This window comes from Rhinolophus ferrumequinum, chromosome 6 (assembly GCF_004115265.2).
Source record: "Rhinolophus ferrumequinum isolate MPI-CBG mRhiFer1 chromosome 6, mRhiFer1_v1.p, whole genome shotgun sequence".
In the NCBI taxonomy this organism is placed as follows: domain Eukaryota; kingdom Metazoa; phylum Chordata; class Mammalia; order Chiroptera; family Rhinolophidae; genus Rhinolophus; species Rhinolophus ferrumequinum.
In genome coordinates this window covers 50,791,455-50,810,717 of record NC_046289.1, presented here as the reverse complement: position 1 = coordinate 50,810,717, position 19,263 = coordinate 50,791,455, and the positions used below count along the sequence as shown (strand labels likewise).

General features: G+C 36.1%; 1 protein-coding gene across 1 annotated transcript in view; it reads left to right on the top strand.

Annotated features, from left to right (window-relative positions):
* Positions 1-412: 412 nt before the first annotated feature.
* Positions 413-19,263, top strand: part of MINDY2 (MINDY lysine 48 deubiquitinase 2) — a 59,333-nt gene continuing 40,482 nt past the window's right edge. The window contains exons 1-3 of the mRNA XM_033108126.1: positions 413-1,335; positions 13,351-13,408; positions 18,692-18,756. Of these exons, the coding sequence (XP_032964017.1) occupies positions 487-1,335; positions 13,351-13,408; positions 18,692-18,756 (972 nt within the window). The 5' untranslated portion in view covers positions 413-486. The remainder of the gene's footprint in view (positions 1,336-13,350; positions 13,409-18,691; positions 18,757-19,263) is intronic.

The window sequence follows — 19,263 nt, the reverse complement described above, 5'->3', positions numbered from 1 at the left end:
CCATTCACGAGCCCAAGACTGGGCCACACAAGACGCAGCTCTGTAGGGTCACAACGAAGCTGCGCGCCGCTCGCCTTGCCTTTAAAGAAGCCGCATGTGGTGAGGATGCCTCGTAGTCCAACTTCCGGCCACATAGTGAGAGGATGTTTTCCTCCTGGCCACGCCCCGGACACGCCCACCACGCCCCGCCTTCAGAGCGCGCGCTTCGACGGACCGGCGAGAGCGCGCGTGGGAGGGAGGGGCCACGTGGGAGGCTGCGGCGCAGATCGCCGTCACCCGGCGGCGCGCAGGAACGCGTAGACTCGCCCAGAGTTTGCCGACCACGCGGCGGCGCGCGTGCGCGCTCCCGGTGCCCTCCCCCGTGACGTGCCTGGACGAGGCCGCGCAAGGGCGCTGTAGCTGCCAGTACCGCTGTCATGGCGTCGGAGGCGCTGGCGGAGGAGAACCCGCAGCGGTCTCTTTAGAGCGAGGGGCGGGCGGCTGGGTATGGAGAGCGGCCCCGAGAGCCTGCAGCCGCTAGAACACGGGGAGGCCACCGGGCCAGCGCCAGGGACAGGTTCTCCGCAGGAAGGGCGACAGGAGATCAGGCTCGCCGCTGGGGATGGTCCTGAAGTATGGGCGGCAGAGAGCGGCGGCGGGAATGGGCAGGGGGCGGCGGCCGCCGGGAGGAGCCTCCAGGACTCGGTTCCTCCCGCCAGCTCCCCTCAGGTTCCTGAACCCTGCAGCTCCTTCACGGGCTTGGACTTGCAGAAGAGCGATTTGGAGAGTCCTGCTACCCAGAAGGTGCCTCTGAGAGGACAGCACAAGGTGACCGCCTCCCCGGAGACAGTCGAGGCTGGAGCGGGCCATGGGTTGGGTCCGGCCGGAGACTCGGGCGCCCGCTCGGATCCCGCCGGCACCTGCCGGCCAGAGTTGGCCGCGGGCTCCTCGGAGCCCAGCAGCGCCGGCGGCCTCAGCAGCAGTTGCAGCGACCCGAGTCCTCCTGGGGAATCGCCGAGCCTGGACTCCCTGGAGTCGTTCTCTAACCTGCATTCTTTCCCCAGTAGCTCTGAGTTCAATAGTGAAGAAGGAGCTGAGAGCAGGGTCCCCGAGGAGGAAGAGGGCGGCACGGCGGTGTTGCCCGGGGTTGTGCCTCTGTGCAGGGGGGAGGAGGAGGAGGAAGAGGGGGAGGCAGCTCAGGTGCTGGCGGCCTCCAAGGAACGCTTCCCGGGACAATCTGTCTATCACATCAAGTGGATTCAGTGGAAAGAAGAGAACACACCCATCATTACCCAGAATGAGAATGGACCCTGCCCTTTACTGGCCATCCTCAATGTGTTGCTTCTGGCCTGGAAGGTACATTGTGCAGCTTTTTATTTCCTACAGCTTTTGGGGAGGGGGAAAAAACGGGGTGGGGGAGCAGCTGTATATTAACTGATGACTTCCTCCTTTCTTTCCTCATTAGTCAGTCCCCTTTTCTTCTTACATGAAATTCATTCTGAGACTACCATGTTGAAAGCATTATACGTATGTCAGAAAGAATTGCTGGCAACCTCAGTTCTCTCTTGTACTGTTTAAATAAGAGTTTAACTTTCAGTTGTGGCTGGTATACTTACAATAAACTAGGACTTAGAACATCCTAACCCTTATCATTATTTTTAAACTATATTTTTCTATGTTATTCTTTCTTACTGACTTTATCACATATGCAAAAGAGTGAATAATAGGGGGAAATGATTTTCAGAAGTTATCATCAATCTATGATATCAGGGAGCAAGTTCTGATTGTTATGTTTAGTCTATTTTCCAACTAATGCTAGCTCTATTTGGGTCTGGACACTTAACGAAATGGTGATAGGGAAGATGTGGCCCCTTAGACAAATTCCATTTAAGGAAAAGCTTTGGTCTGAGACCCAATTACCATAACTTCTTGGTTTTCAAAGATTGTTATAATTTTATGCATGATTTTTGCTTGTCTCATTTCTTTGGCTCTTTTTAGTTTGGCATTATTACCAGTAACCACGCATCAGAATGTTAGGGGAGCTAAAATTGTATCAACTAAAATAAGAAAGATATATTCAAGGTAAATGAGCATAAAAGGGAAGTGCCCATCAAAAGTAAGTATATTGAGGACTCAGACTCAAAGTGAGTGAGTTATCTATAAATGGAGTGCCTTTTTTAGGCTTGCATTTGTACCGTGCTGAGAAGATGTCGCTTATAACACATATTTTATTTTCAAATTGATAATTATATCTATAGATAAAACGTTCCCTAGAAAAAATAACCTGGATTATTCTGACCAGTTAGGAAGAAAATCAAGTAAAGGGAATTGTATTTATTATGTGCCTTAGTATTCCTGTTACTAGGAAAGGTTGATGCAAAAGAAATAAGATTAGAAAAAACTTATCAGCATCTGGTACATACTGCCACTCAAATATTTTGAATGAAGACTGTGCTTGCTCTTAAAGAGCTGTCGAGTTATTTGGGGTTGCAGCTTTGACTTATACTTGAAATTATTAAAGAACAATGCAAGACAATACACTATAAATACTAGATTATAGGTAACAGATTGAAATGCATTAGATATCCCAAAAGGGGAAATTTTCCTTTGGCCTGGCATAGTCCCAGAGAGCTCTGTGGAATTTTTGGGTCTTGAACCAAGCTTTTAAAGAAAAGTAGAATTTAGAATAACAAGGAAATGGAATTCCTGGGAGAGAGAAGGGTATAAACAAAAGAGAAAAAAAATAGAATGAATAGTGTGTTTTGGATGACAGGAGAGGGAGAATAATAGAAAATAAAATTGAAAAGGTGAAGAGCCACGTGATGAAGGAGGCCACTGAATGTCAGACTAGGGAATTAGACTTGATCCTCTGGGCCAATGTTCCCAGTCTTTTTGTAGGAAGGTTATAACAGTTTCCTTTAGGCTTTTCGTTCTTCTTAGTTTCTGTATAGTATGTACTGCAGAAGTTCAGAGGAAGGAGCAAATACTGTGGGCTAGATTGTTTGCGGATAGATGAGTATTGAACTGACTGTTTGAAAGACATTGCTTCAAGTGAATGATCAAACCCACTATGTGTGAGGTACTAGAAATACAAAGACGAGTAAGATGCAAGTCTGTCCTCATGTAGCTCACAGTTAGTGGGGAGACAGACAATAATTACGGGGCAATGTGAGAAGTTCTAAATGTGCTCTGGAATTGCAAAGAAAAAGGTAATTGGGGATGGGATGTGTCAGAGAAAGCTTCAAAGAACTGGCAACCTATGAAGTGGGTCTGAAGGATGAGAGAAGACCTTCCCGGCAGGGGGAATAGTGTATTCAAAGATTCTGAAGCAAAAAAAAAGGTTTGTTCTGTTTGAGGGTTGGAGTGCGGGGGAGGAGGGAAAGGAAATGGCAATAGTAGGAAATAAAAGTGATAGGTGAGGTTAGACTGAATGAGCAGGCATGCTAATGAATTTGGAGAGTATTTTAAAATTTGTGATTCTTAGCTTTATTTCTGCCTCCATGCTATTGCTGAACACAAAAGTTACTCATCAGTAGTCATCACTGATTGATAGGGAGACTGATTAAGAAAATGGGGTCAGATAGTGTTCTTAAAGTGAGCCAGGGGTTCTAGAGGTCAAAACTGTTTCATAGTACTAAGATATCATTTGCATTTTTCCCTCTCATTCTCTCACAAATGTCAGTGGAATTTTCCAGGCTGCCTGATGTGTGATGACATCATTGCTTTGACAGTTAATGGAATGTGTGCTTGTGTATTCTTATGTGTAAAATTTTTCTCAATTTTCATTTTTAGTACAGTAAGTATTGATACATGTAACCCACATAGGCTAAAGTTCTTTGGGGTCCTCAATAATTTTTCAGGACTGTAAGGGTCCTGAGACCAAAAAGTTTGAGAAATGCTATAGTAGAGAAAAATAGTAAATAGGCTATGAAGGTAGTTGTCCGATTTCAGATGGGTCCCATCACTGGGGTTATTTAGACTTTATATATCGCTGATTATAGTGAGCTATTGTAAATTACTGGACAGAGGAATTTTTGAAAGTGAAAGTGGTATTTTTGTTTGAGATGAGACTAGAGGTAAGATTGTAGTGAATGTAGTAAGAATTGATGCATAGCTGTTTTGGATGGGGAGTTCTTTGCCTTTTCTCTTTGATGTCACAGCCTAAATGATGCACTGATCACTACCTGGCTATAGGAAATGAAGGAGCTGACACCACTGTTTCTAATCTGGGCAATGGAGATTGCTTGGGTCATTCAAAAGGTAGAGATGTTTTAGATGGGGACTAGAAAGTTGATGTCAAAGTTTGGTTGTGTCAGGTTGGAAATGTCTGGTAGTGGGACATAAAAATATAAATGTTTGTTATGTCTCTAGAAGCATGGACTGGGTCTCAGGAAAGAGGTCAAAATTATGGAGAAAAATTGAATTGGGGAAATACTACATAGATGTAAGCTATGAGAATAAATGAATTCTCTATAGAGTGGTGAGCAATAGTTGTTAACTTTTTCCATCCCTGTAAATAAAGGGAACTACAAATTGCCGGGGAAAACATCATCCCTATCCTCTCTCAATTTCCCCACTCCCTCTTCTACCCCATTCTCTAGCAGACATAGAGAAAACAGAGGAATAAAGACTAAACTTGGTGGGAAGAGGGGAATGCTAGAGATTAAGGGAGAGAATATCAACAATTTGAGACAAGAATAAGAACTAGAAATAGGAGAATGTCATGATAGTCTGGGAGAGAGACTGTAATTAAAAAAAAGTGGTTAGAAAAAACAAGTGGTTAGTTATTGTCAAAAGCAACAGCGTCGAGGAGCTGATGGTGGAGGAAAGATTTTGTCCAAAAGGACAGTCGTGAGGACAAGGGGAAAAAATCAGGAAGATATGGACTCCTCAGACTAGGTGGTAAACTTCTCTTCAGAGGAAAAACAACAATCTCATTTTCTGAAGTAATGGAAGGAATGGAACAAAGCAGAGACATACAGAGACATGTTAAGATAGAGAGGCAGAGGGAAATTGAGGCCTCATTTTCCATTTTGACAGTGTAACAGTTGACCTCATCAGTAATAACTATTAACATCAAACTTGTCAGTAATTAAGAGGTAAAGAGGTTGTAAAGCATCGAGGGGTTGGTTTTGTGAGAAAAGTACATTTTATTTTTTAAAAAATTTTAATCTCATTGGACATTATACATAGTAGGAATTTGAGGTATAGGTAGAAAGGTAATAAATAGCAATGGATAAGTTAGGGTATTCTTTAAAAACTTGATATATTAATTTTGCTTTCCCCCCGCCCCAGTAATTCTCTTATACCTGGAAATAGAGACAGGAAGAATGGCTAGTTAGTGTTATCAGGGATTGGGCTTTTCAAGGGTTGACTTTCCACTGATGGAAAGTCAGTGGAATTAGAGTTGAAAGTGAAATAGTTGATCATCTCTTTTTTGGGGGATGAAGTAATGAGAAAACCAATAAACTGAACATATTGGGAGGATTTGAATGATTCAAAGGAAGTAAATGCCATGGTTCTACATGAGAGATAACAGTTAAAATTATCAAATGTAAGTACTGAGTTGAAATGTTGGAGTTTTAATTAAAAGTGTTGTTTTTGGACTGGAGAGTAGGTAGGTGATCATTCATAATTTGTAAAACAGTTGAGCTGTGATAATCCCAACAAATCAAGAAAAAAGGAAAAGCTACTCATTAAATTTAATGCAAGCTCAAATTTCTAAATCTGTTTAACATCAGGTACATTTATGTCTTGGAATACATTTCCAATTTGGTTCTTTACTTTAGACTATATTTGGTGATTATTTTAGTTTTTCTTTAATCTCTCATTTTATGTCAAAAACAATGCCATTTATAGTCATATTTGAGGGCTGTGACTCATTTAATTAGATGTGTTTATAAAAATCAACAAGTCAGAAGATATAAAATATAAAATTTGATTTCTGGTAATACTGGCCTTATTTTATAAATGTTGAAGCTAAGTGATTTAGAAGTTCATTACGCTATTATTTTTCTATTTTTGTGTATGATTTAAATTTTATATTATGAAACATTTAAAAAACTTTCTGCCTTAATATTTTTATGTTTATGTAGGTATTAATTTAATAATAGAGGGAGTATCTGCTTTGTCATATTTTTGTTTTCTTATAGAAAGAATGTTATAGGTTCTGGGCCCCACACACTCCAAAAAAACCTTATATATCTTATACTGTACATTGTGATAGAGGACATATCATATTTTATAGCTAATCATTATGTATCTAATCATTATATAGCATTCTAGTAGAAAAAATGAGTGCACTGTTCTGATTTAAGATGCTGGAGACACACCTCCTCTCCTCCCCAGCCCTTTTGGGTAGGAAATTCTTTTCTCCCTCTCTTTTTGTGCTTAATAGGAGCTGAGATGATCTCCTATTCCAAGTCAAGAGAGAAACACCAGGGTTCTGGAGCAAGATTTTTTACATTAAACTGGTTTCTCCAGACAGTAAACCTAGAAACTGTAACATAAGGATAAATACATTTGAATTTGTAAAAAAACCAAAAAACTTAAGGTTAAAAAAAGGGCAAAAAACACCACCCCCCCCAAAAAAAAAATCCAACCAGAAACTAATAAATCAAAACATACACTACAAACTGAGGGCACTATTTGCCAGATTATGTGTCTAAGGGCTAATTTCTTAATTTATAAAGAGCCCTTCCAAATTAGAAAAAGATGAGCAATCCAGTAGCAAAATGAGCAAAAGGCCATTAACAGAAAATTCAAAGACGTTTAAATGGACATCCTCTATCACCTGCATAGTGGGACACCATGAGGGTGAGCCTCTTGCCAGCAATGAGTGTTTGCTTTAGTTCTCCCTCCCTCCTTGAGGACTTTTTTTTTGGTCATACTCTTCAGATACCTCTTCTTGCTTCTGATTAGGGTTTTGTTTTGTTTTTTTAACTTCCTGACTTGTAGGAACATTGCAATCAACAAATTTTCTCATATTCCCCTTTTCCTAAAGTAGACAGAAAGCTCTTTTGAGGTTTTCCAAGAGTGTTTATTACTTGTAAAAATGGAAAAACAGATGGTGAGCTTCCATTTTAGCCTCTGCCCACCCTGTTTTTTAATATAGATCCTGTAAAAAGAGATTAGAAACTTCACACAGTGATGGAGTGTTGTTTACACAATAGGTGCAAGTAACTCTTCAGAGACTTTCATGTCTAGTCTCTCCTAAGAATTAGGATTGGTGTGGTATCTCTAGATTGGTGAGATAAAGTGGATGAGGACTGATGATAGTATCCATACTGACAGTGGGGTGATTGTCCCATTATCAGTGTGTTCATTTTCTCCTCTCCCCTTGCTATGGAATAGCCCTTCAGTGGGAAAACCTTCCCACTTCCAACCTTGTCTATGTTGAGTCCCGGGTGAAGGACATTTGAGCACAGGTGGTACCAGCAATCATAGAGCTTTGAGTAATAATGGTAAGTACTCAATTATTTTTATGTCTAGGTACTATGCTAAGTATTTTACAGGCATTATATGCATTTTCTCTTTTAATTTCCTCAACCACATCATGAAATCCTCATGTAGATATTGTTCCTATTTTATATAGAGAGAAAATTGAAGTGCATAAAGTTTAAGTAATTTGCCCAAGGAAGATTATCACCCACTCCAGAACCTGAACTCTTACTTGGGATATTTGGTTGGGAAGTTAAAATTCAAGATACCAGTAAGCCTGTGGACAATTGGTCTAAAACAAAGCAGGGTGAAAGAGCCAGTGATAAAGTCAGAGAAACAGAACTAGACTCCATGATTCCTTAGACGAAAACCTGGGGATCTGGTACCAGCTGCTCTTTGTACAGACTCCTTCTGTTTTTAGCCCTCTATGCTTTATCCCATGTCTTCTGATTTCTCAGACACTTCCAATTTCAGAGCCTTTCTTGGGTTCTGTGGTGAATGAGCTTGCCTTTCCATCATAGTTATTAAATACGATATTTTCAACAATTAGTAACTATCTCTACTACCACTACTCTATCTAGTTCAGACCACCTTCGTCTCTCACCTGGACTACTTCAATAGCCTTCTAACTGGTCTCTTGTCTTACCCTATTACTGGCTATCTTTCAAGCAATTTATGTAAAAGTTTCAGCTTTTTTTGAGGGAGGGGGGAATTTTCAGCATAGTAAGTTTGCTGACCTTCTTAAATATAAATCCAGTGTATTTTGAACTGAAGATGTCTTTTTTTACTAGTAAATCTTTTACTGGTAAAATTCACTGTAACACCATTCTTCATTACTCTAAAACCCTTTGAATTGCATATAAAATAGGACATTCTTGAAAATCTAATATATGTGAATATATCTGCAGTTTCTGATGGTTTTAAAAAGTAGGCCTTGGTATTACTCTGAGGATGAGGTCTAAATTATGATAAAAATTGATGGTGAAAGTGTTTCAAATTGGCCTTTCTAAGTTGAACGTTGTCTCTTATAAAATTTTCCTGCTTTGAAATACTGCTGGCAAGTAGAAAGTCAGATTTACTAAAAATCTGAGTTTTAGTATTTTTAAGTACAGTAATTATTAATAATACATAGTACATATAAGAAATGAGAATATAAAGCATGATGTATAATAGTTTGTAATGCATAAGTTTATTTGCTATAGCCAAAATTAAAGGCATGCTGAAAGAATCCTTAATTTTTTAGTCCTTATTTTGAAAAAACGACATTTCCTGTTAATTCCCATTAATAATGCTTCTAATATTTTCAAAAAAATAATTTCTTTACAATTTCAATTAAAAATATCATGAATGAAGTATGATTTACAGCATATTCAAAATTAGTAAAATTTTTGCTAAGAAGAAATTACATTATTTAGTTCGTCCATTTTACCATAGTAATGCAAAAATAGACTGTAGCACAGGAATCAAATATTTCATGTACAAATCAATAATGGTTCTCTCCTGAGCTCCAACTCAACTTTCTGTTTGAATGTTAAACTAAACTTCACAGTTCTGAAGCAGATATCATCTTCTACAAACTTATCTTCCCTTACCCAAAATCTGATTTTTATTGATTGCATGGATCTTGATTTTTAGTCTTCTGAGTCTTAGAGTCAACTTCAATTATTCTTTCCCCATCATCCTCCACTTTTCATTGGTCACAAAGTCCTGTCAATTATTCATTTAAAATATATTTCAGATGACGTTTTACATATGATTTCATTGTTTTGTACAAGTGTATAAATGCTGGTATAATGGAGAAGATAATTGGCTTAGGAGTCAGGATCTCAATTCACACTACAGCTCTTCTACTTTGGACAAATTAACTTTTTAATGCCTTCGTTTATTCTTTGAACGTAATAATGCCTGCTTCATAGGATTGTTGTGGACTAAGGGTAACATGTAAATTGAATGGCAATTAGTAGAAGTTCAATACATTTAAATATTTTTCCTGACTTTCCTAAAGAGCAGAGACTGGCAGTTAATATTTTATCTCCTTAAGTATTTTTCCAACTTTAAAGAGGTGTTAGTATTCAAACTATGTATTTCTTGAGTACTTATTAATTGGTATTCTAATGAAACATTTAATAATGTTCTTTGGCTGGTTATTTTCATACTTACCATTACCTATATAAACTGCTTCTTATTTCTTAATTATTTCTGGGTCCTCTGCATTTCTTTCTACCCTCAGAATATTAAAATCATAGGTGTCAAAGTCTTGGCGTATATCTTTTTGGATGTTTTACATTCCTGTTTAAGATTTTATTAACACTTTAAACAGAAGGTCTTTTGTTGTTCTCCCTTTTGGTTGCTTGAGTCTACTCTAAAATACACTTCACTCTTTAAATGACTAAAAATCAGATAATTGGGCTGAATTAATGAGGTTTTATCCTATAGCTGAGTATTTGGAGTTGGAGTAGCTATTTCCTTTGTTAATTTAACTATTCTTGCTGTGCTTATATTATTAATTTGCTCAGGAAATCTAGTTAATACAATAAAATATTTATAGGATAGGACATTATTTTCCTGGAGAATAAAAGCTTCACTTTATTTGGACTCTATTAATTTGGAACTATGTGTTAATTTGGGAGGCTTTGCTCAGATTTCAGGAAGACTATTTAAACTACTTAAGAGAATACCTTCCAAGTACCCACATATACATTAAAGTACGCTCCTTTACTTATAAACGTTATAGGTTATTACTAAAAGAGGACCGCCTGAGAACCTAGGTCATACTCCATTTATTTTTTTTCTAATTATAAAATTGTAAATTTAGAGATTCAGACAGAAGGCCACAATTGTTAATTCTTAGCCAATTGTATATTCTTAGCTAGCTGTCCTATAACCTATTGCTCTTTAATAAAATTTAAAGAGACAAAGGAGTGAAAGTCTTAGGATCATTAACAAAACCTTTAGCACTTGCTTTGAGGCTGTGGTGGTAGAGGAAAGCAAAAAGAGAAGCAAGCTTTTAGGAAGATCATTTTGTGGTTAAAAAAAATTCAGATCTGTTGATGGCTCCAAAGTATTAGTGAGAGGCAGTCGTTTTTATTCACTATGATACTCTTTTGTCCCTAGTTTTAATGAACATCCAGAATATTATATTGGCTAAGATTCAGGAAATCAACATACCACTGAGTATGCTTGTGAATAAGTCAGTTAAAATATTTGCATATTTGTTGTTTCACTTGTAAATTCAGTATAGAGGTCGTCATTTCCTATTTCAAATATCTGAAGCAACACATGGTAGGCAGTTATTATTTGGAAATTTCAAGGCTAAACCCTGAAATTATCTGTTTGTAGAAATCGAGGATTGTAGAATGTATTTCACAAATACATATACTGGTTAGTGCCTTGGTTTCTTATTTTTATAATTCTATAGTAGGATTACTACATTAACCAAAGCAGAGTGATAAGTAAGCTATTCATTTATGGAATATTTTGGTGAATATATTTCTGTAGTGAATCTGTCTAGGATAAAAGAATGCATAGATCTTATTTAAGAAACATTGCTAGATGTAGATGGGACTTTCAATTGGTCTGACAGTTCAGAATATAAACATTCACAGTGGTTTAAATATCAGACCTTCAAAAGCAATACTGAAGCACCTGATAAAGTATTATATTATCTAAAGCAGGGATCAGCAAACTTTTCCTGTAAAGGACCAGATAGTAAATCTTTTAGACTGTGGACCATATGAGCTCTATTGCAAAGATTCAACTCTACTACTGTAGTGCAAAAGCAGCCAGACAATACATACGAGGTTAGACAATTAAGTTCACGAACTCATCCTAGAAAAAGTGCTACAGACCTCATTGCTGAATATCACTACAGTCACCTTTGAAGTACTCCCCTTGGGAAACTATGCACCGACGCCAGTGCCTAGTCCACCCTTCAAAGCAATTTTGGAACTTTTTTTCCGTAATGGCCATCAGAGCTGTTGTCGTATTACCCTTGATGTCCTGAATGTCATCAAAATGTCTTCCTTTCAATATTTCCTTTATCTTCGGGTAAAGAAAGTCATTGGGGGCCAGATCAGGTGAGTAGGGAGGATGTTCCAATACAGTTATTTGTTTACTGGGTAAAAACTCCCTCACAGACAGTACCGTGTGAACTGGTGCAGTGTCATGATGCAAGAGCCATGAATTGTTGGTAAAAAGTTCAGGTTGTCTGACTTTTTCATGCAGCCTTTTCAGCACTTCCAAATAGTAAACTTGGTTAACTGTTTGTCCAGTTGGTACAAATTCATAATGAATAAGCCCTCTGATATCAAAAAAGGCTAGCCCATCATTGCAGCAAGTTCGCGAACTTAATTGTCAGACCTCATAAACAAATAAGGGTGTATTTCGATAAAACTTTATTTAGAAAAACAGCCAGGGGACTATAATTTGCCAATGAGGGTCAATTAAAAAATATACCATATATAGGAACACTGTGTACTTTCTGCCCAGTTTTTTCCTGTAAACCTAAAACTACTTAAAAAAAATAGTCTTTTGCATTTAAAAAAAAAAAGTCACAGAAAATAAAAATATTTAGAATCGAGTAATGATCAAAACCTCCATGGAATCTCTTTGTTTTCACTGAGTAATAAATCCACTGGATGACTAAATCATTGTCAACTGTCATGTATGCTCTCAGACGGTCTCACACTGTTCTGTGTACAGGGATCTTTTTTAGAACCTATTCATTGACTAAAACAAATAAACAAAAAATTGTGACATACTATTAACACATGTGGTACCAAAAACACCCCAGAGCACCTTTTTCAGCCCTTGGGGAAATTGTTAGAGAAATTGCTAGTTTCAATGATTTCCTTGGTTGAACTGAAAATAATTCCTGAAGAATTTTAAACTATGTTGCTATTCTATCATTGATATATTAATTACTTTGTTTGAGTTTCCATCCTACAGTATTTACTTTTCTCCTATGACTATACCACAGAGTTTGCTTTTGAATAAGTCAGTTAAAATATTTATAATCATTAGCTATAATATCTGTGTAACTCATCTGACAATTCATTTGAAAAATTAATTTAGACTGTGTTAAAGCTGAATGAACGTTAGAAACAAATATGACTATAACGTATGTATCTACTTTAAAATGTTTATTGTCAAATATAATACAGAAAAGTACATAAAACACATATCTAGTTTAATAAGTTATTATAAAGCAAATGTTAGTGGAACTATCATACAAGTCAAGAAACAAAGAGTTGCCAGCATCTCAGGTGTGTCTTATATGCTCTTTTCCAACTCCCCTTATCCCTAGGGCTAACCATAATCCTGATTTTTATGGTATTCATTTCCTTACTTTTCTTTATAGTTTTATCACCAAATGTGCAGCTCTAAATAATATAGCTTAATTTTGTCTGTTTCAAAACCTTACAAGTAGCGTATCATACGGTATGAATTATTCAATGTGTGACTGATACTTTAATACTGTATTCATTTTAGCCATTCAACAATAAAAAATGTCCAGTGCAGACTGAAGTAATAGGATATTGAGTTGTGGTCAAGCCTGTCTTCAGTAAAACTGCTCTTTGGGTGACCTGTCACAATATTTTTGGTGCCTCTTCCTGCCCTTTAACTGCATTTCTGTCACGCAGAACACTGTTGCAGGTGCCTAATGACAGTCATGGTGGGTGGTGAAAAGCAGAGCACGAGGCTCTGAAAACAGATTTCTCAATGTCTCTGTGAGACCTTATATCATTTTGTAAAGTTTATGGTGATAGGATTGACTTTGTTGTATTTTATAACAATTCGTTATAAAGATTTTAATAATGTGAGTGTCGATGTATACATACAGTAGATACACATACACACTTGTGTTTCTAGAAGAAATTCTTTAATCACCTAAAACATTTGATTTTATAGAAAATATACTTTGTTTTTCAGGTGAAACTTCCACCGATGATGGAAATCATAACCGCTGAACAGCTGATGGAATATTTAGGTTAGTGTTGAAAAGTGGATGATTTTTTATCCTTTCAAAATAAAACAAAGTTTTCAAAGCTAATATAGTACCAAATCTCACCTTCCTGAAGTGCTATTATATAATCTATTTTAAATTATAATTTTTAACGTCTTAATTAAAATTTTGTTTCAGTATGCTACTGTTCTTGGATGTTAAAGCCTTCTTTCTGACCAGGATTAAAATTTTGTAATATAAATAAGAAGACTGATAACAAGATACATATTCATTCAAATAAATTGAAGAATGGGAAATGGCATAGAAACGCTGATATTGCCTGTAGAAAGTGTTAAGAAATGCTGAGTAGACTTGAATTAAAGACCCAGGAGGTGATTTGGAACAGTGCTACCCAAAGTATGATTCATGGACCTATGCCGGTCTATAAAATGTTAGCTACCAGTCTGCAGTGAGATAGGGGCTTGTATCAGAATGTAAAACATTTACATTAATAAGCACATTGTTCTGTTCACCTGAAATTTTTTCATAGCAAAATTTTCTCGATGAAGGAAGCAGTGGTATTGAATTGCATTCTTATGCAAGCTTCTTATTTCAAAATAGACCAGTAATACACAGTTTGCAGACCAACTGCATTGAGTAGAACTTGTTTATGAGCAGGTAGTTGTGTATCACACTGAGGTCTTTTATAATTTAGCAAATAAAAATTTATATATTTATACTATTACCAAATAGGACATCTTAATCTGTATTCTCACAATATTTTTATTAATTAATTTTTTTTGTTAGCTGATTAGTTTGTCTATGCCATTTTAGACAACTAGCTGGGTTTTTTTTTGTGTTTTTTTTTTTGTATGAGATGTAGGCTTGATGAAGTAAGAGTTTGCAGCTTTTGGAAAACCCTTTTCTTTATGTAATTAATCTCATTTAATCCCATTTACTGGCTAGGGAACCTCACAGATGTGGGTAGATTACTTTGACTACCTAGATATCTAGAAATAGAATTTCTAATTATACCTCTTTTAGTCTAGCTTGGTGATTCTTAGACTTTGTGATTTCTAAGATGTATTTCATGGGAACGCTGAAATATGTGTCATGCTTTTAAGGAATAGCCAGTATGACTGCCATGGAGGGTGCAAAGGGGAGGTAGCAAAAGGTGATAGTAGGTAATGGGGTCAGATCATATACGGCCCTGTAGGCTATTACAGCAACTTTAACTTTTGCTGGGAATGAGCTGGGAAGCCATTAGAGGATTTTCAACAAAGAACTAACATCATCTGACTTTGAGTTTAACAAGAATTCTCTAGCTGTTATGATGAAAATAGAACTTAGGTGGGGTAAGGACAGAAGCAGGGAGATCAGGAAGCTATTAGACCTGGCAAAAGATGGTGGTAGCTTCAAACAGGGTAGCAGAGATAGAGGTTGTAAAATGTGGTCAGATTCTGGATATAGAGCTGGCAGAATTTGCTGGTTGGTTGAATATGGGATGAGATTGAGAGTGGAGTCAAGGGTTATCCATGGTTTTTGGCTTGAACAACTGGAAGGATGGAGTTCACTTCAACTGAAATAGGAAAAAATGGAAGGAACGTTTTTAGGGAGGAATATCACAATTTTGGTTTTGAGATGTTTATTGATATCCAAGTGGAGATTTCAGGAAGGCAATTGGATATAAAAATGTAGAGTTCAGAGGAAAGATCTAGATCAGCACTGTATAATGGCACTTCCTGTGATGACAGAAATATTCTATATCCGTGCTCTCCAGTTTGGTAGCCACTAGCCACATGTGGCTCTTGAGCTCTTAATATACAACTAACATGACTGAGGAACTGAATATCAAATTTAATTTTAATTTTAATTTATATAGCAACATGCTGCTGCTGGCTAATATATTGGACAGTACAGATCTAGTCTGTAAATTTACATTAGGACCAGAAAACATAAATAAAGTGGGTTAGACTAAGAGAGATCATGAAATTTTAATGGGGGATAAACAAAAATTGATGAAGAAATATCTAGATGTAGGATAGTGAAAGAAGTTTGGAAGTCCTGGGTGAGGGGACTGAGCTATTAGGGCAGGCAGCATGAAAGTAATGAATGGTAATGGGATGTGGGGGAGCCGTGAGCAAGAGTGATGCGAGAGAAAAGATTCTGAAGAATTTGCCTTGCCAAAGTAAACTTCAGTCAGGGCCAATCTGGCCAGGACAAATTGTTTAATTTTCTAAGTTATTTGAATTTTCTCCTCTTGAGATTACTCCAGTTCTCTGGAGGAACTAGAAATGCTTTTGAGTTAATAAGCAAACACGAGTAGCAAGATTATAAGAGAAACCATTAATTGATTTCCTAGCACCAAGCTGAGGAACCACAGGGAATAGGAATTTTGATCGGTAAAGATTAGAGGAGGAATGGATTTTAATTTGGAAATTTTTGTTAACTAGAGTAGTAGAGCAGGGCCACACGTGGACAAGGCTTGTTGTAGGGCTTTGGTGTAAAGAAGAACAGAACAGGGATACCTAGGAAGTACTAAGAGATCTAATAAAGTAAAGTGGGGAGGAAGTGTGGCAGAAATAGTAGGAAGATAACATAAAAAAGTGCCACACAAATTGGAATTTATGCTATGACTTTACGCATCCAAAATAATTTATATGATGATGAGGTTAACATAGTATTACAGTACGGAAAATGGTTGTTGGGATGGTGGTGTTCTCTGACTTTGAAAGAGACAATATATTTTATCTTTTGAATATAAGCACTATATTGGTTGGTCAATGTTGAAGCATTTTAGTATTGCCCAGAGTTGACCATGTTTCCTCTTTTCCAAATGTTCACGTGGGATGAGCTCACTGCTGCCAGACCCTGTCTCCCATTTTTTGGCCTAATGAAGCGCTCAGATTTTTGTTTCTTGATTTCTGCTTATTTGGTATATCCCATTAGTAGCAAAGTCTTAGGAATTCTCTCTTTGAAATTCTTCTCCTCTTTGTAACTAATACTTCACAACATGATTTATTGCAAACTCTATTATTTCCTTTCCCCTCCAAATAAGCCTACATACCAGTGTTATCTTTAGAAAGCATCAATTTCATCCTGCACTTGTCTAGTTAAAAACATAAAGATCCCTTATGATCTTTTATAAGCAGCCATATTGTTTATGATTTATTATTATCTGATCGAGTTTACTCATCCAGCCATATTTCCCACCACTCTGCAACATAAATCTTACATATAAACCTTCTTATAAGCTGTCTGTATGAAATGATGTTTCTTAATATGTACTTGTTCCATCACTCTTTCTCCCTCAAAGAATGCTGTTTCCTTCACTGCCTTGCCAAGTTCTGCCCATTTTTCTGAATCCAGTTTAAATACTACCCTCTCCAAAATATATTTCTGAGTACTACAGACTTTATCAATATCTCTTTTCAAAATTATATGATACTTAAGTCATTTATTACATTTTCACTGTATTATACATTATCATTATCTTATTCTCTGTTTCCTGTATGTTCTTTGCTCAAATGGATTATTGGTTTTTTAAGAGAACCATTCATCTCCTAATGAATTTGTTTTAATCCATTACTAAACACAGACTCTCATGAAATAATTAATAGATTGAAATAGTATTGTTGACTAATTTCAGGTAATAAAGGTTAGATAAGCTAGAAAAAACAGCACTCTTAAGAGAAGATTTATTTAGGTATCTAAAACTGAAAGATGCTACCTTAGAAACTCAAACTCAGAACTGACTCTGGGTGGTGAACACACTATGTGGTATATAGATGATGTATCACAGAATTGTACACCTGAAATCTATGTAACTTTACTAACAATTGTCACCCCAATAAACTTTAAAAAAAAAGATTAAAAAAAACAAACTCAAACTCAGCCTTTTAAAATTATCTGATTCTTCTAATAAATGAAATATAGGATACAAATATAGCACTTATGTTCTTGATTATTTGAATAAATAACGTATAGAATTTACTCAAAATAAAGTATAGTAGTTTTCAGTTAAATGCTGTATTAAAACCCCTCTTTCTATATACACACACGCGCACACCCGGCACACATACCATGTGCCATATAGGGAAGGACTCAACAATACTTGTTAAATAGACTTGCTTATATAGCTCTGCAAATCAATTAACTTAGTGCTTTTGAAGTAGTTCTTATACCTTTGTGAAATAAAATCTTTACTAGTTAGGTTTTGCTATCATGAAGTTCTAATTAGAAGTACAAATAATAATATATTAATGTTCATAGGAATTTTTATCAGTTGGAAAGCTTAAGAGAATACTTGATGCAGTCTTAAGAAGTTAATTTGAATTAGAAAATAAGGTTTATATTATAAAGAATTTAATCAACTTGTTAGTGATTTCGGAGGGTCGGTGAGAAGCTGTTTTCATATATAACTTTATATCAAAATAAATTCCAGATAAATAAAAGATTTAAACATTAAAAAAGACAAACATAAAATTACATGAAGAAAGCATATGTGAATATTTGTATACCTTTAAGAGGTGAAGATCTTTCTAAACATGACATTCAACCCAGAAGCTGTAATAGAGGAGTTTGACTATATTAAAATTAAATATTTCTGTATCACAGAAAGTAGACAAAAAATCATCAGCATAAAGTCAGAAGCCCATATGGGGAAAAAGTATTTACCACCTATATAATAGTAAATGTTCTGATTCCTCTAATTCAAAAAGAGCTTTTATAGTTCAATAAGAATAATAGTTGTATAGGCAGGCGATTCAAAGAAAAGGAGTATATATAGTTAATACATAATTAAAAAGACAAAATATAAATTAAAAGGTACAGCCAATATCAAAATGGAGCTACATATATTTAAAAGGTGCCACATATACTAAAAGTCATACATATATTAAAAAGATGAAACCAAATAAAAATACATATATAAAAAGATATCAATTTTTTTAAATGCAAAATAATTTTATTTCTCAAAATGGCAAACATTTAGAAGACTGATAACACCCATTCTTGGTAATGGAGTAATAGTTATATTGTTAATATCAGTGAAACTTGGTACAACCCTTTAGAGCTTTATTGTAGTTAGTGAAAGATGCTCAAATATATTGTAATATGTAAGAAAAGAAAGCTCAAAAGAATTAGAGGATGTACTTTGAAAAAAATATGTGAGACTAGCAAACAGTTAATACCGATTTTCTCTGAATGGAGTTGGGTAGTTAATTTTATATGCCACCTATTGCTGTAATTTATAATTAAAATCTATTACCTTTGTAATCAGAAAAAAGTACTATTTTAAAAAGGCAACTTCATAATTTCTTTTTACAGGAGATTACATGCTTGATGCAAAGCCAAAAGAAATTTCAGAAATTCAACGTTTAAACTATGAACAGGTAATAGAAACAATTTTTGTTATATTAAAATATGTCATTTTTAACTTATGGACGTATTCATTGGTCTCTATCCGTGGCCAGTCTGTTTTATATGAACATATATGCTATATAGAATGAAACATAGATATCATTCTACAGGACTATGTAGAATGATAACCTGGTATTTTCCTTGCAAAAATTGACTTTCAGGTGATTTTGTCATTGAGTCATCCTTCCTCATTTTATTTATTTATATTTTATAATTATATTTACGAGAAAGTTGAGCAAATGATATCTAGGGTATGTCATTAGGAACCTGGGGTTTCATAGTCAATGTGTCCACATTTCTTAGCATGTTCTTTAGAGATTCTGTTCATAATATAGGAGGGGTCACTAGGCTCAAAATTATTGGAACTGGAAGAAAGCAAGCAGAGCTTCCTTTTCCTCAGTATCCTTTCTTTCTTTGATAGTAGAAGGCAAGATCCTATAGTGGAAGGAAGTCTCAACCAGGGAAGAAGTAGACACCAT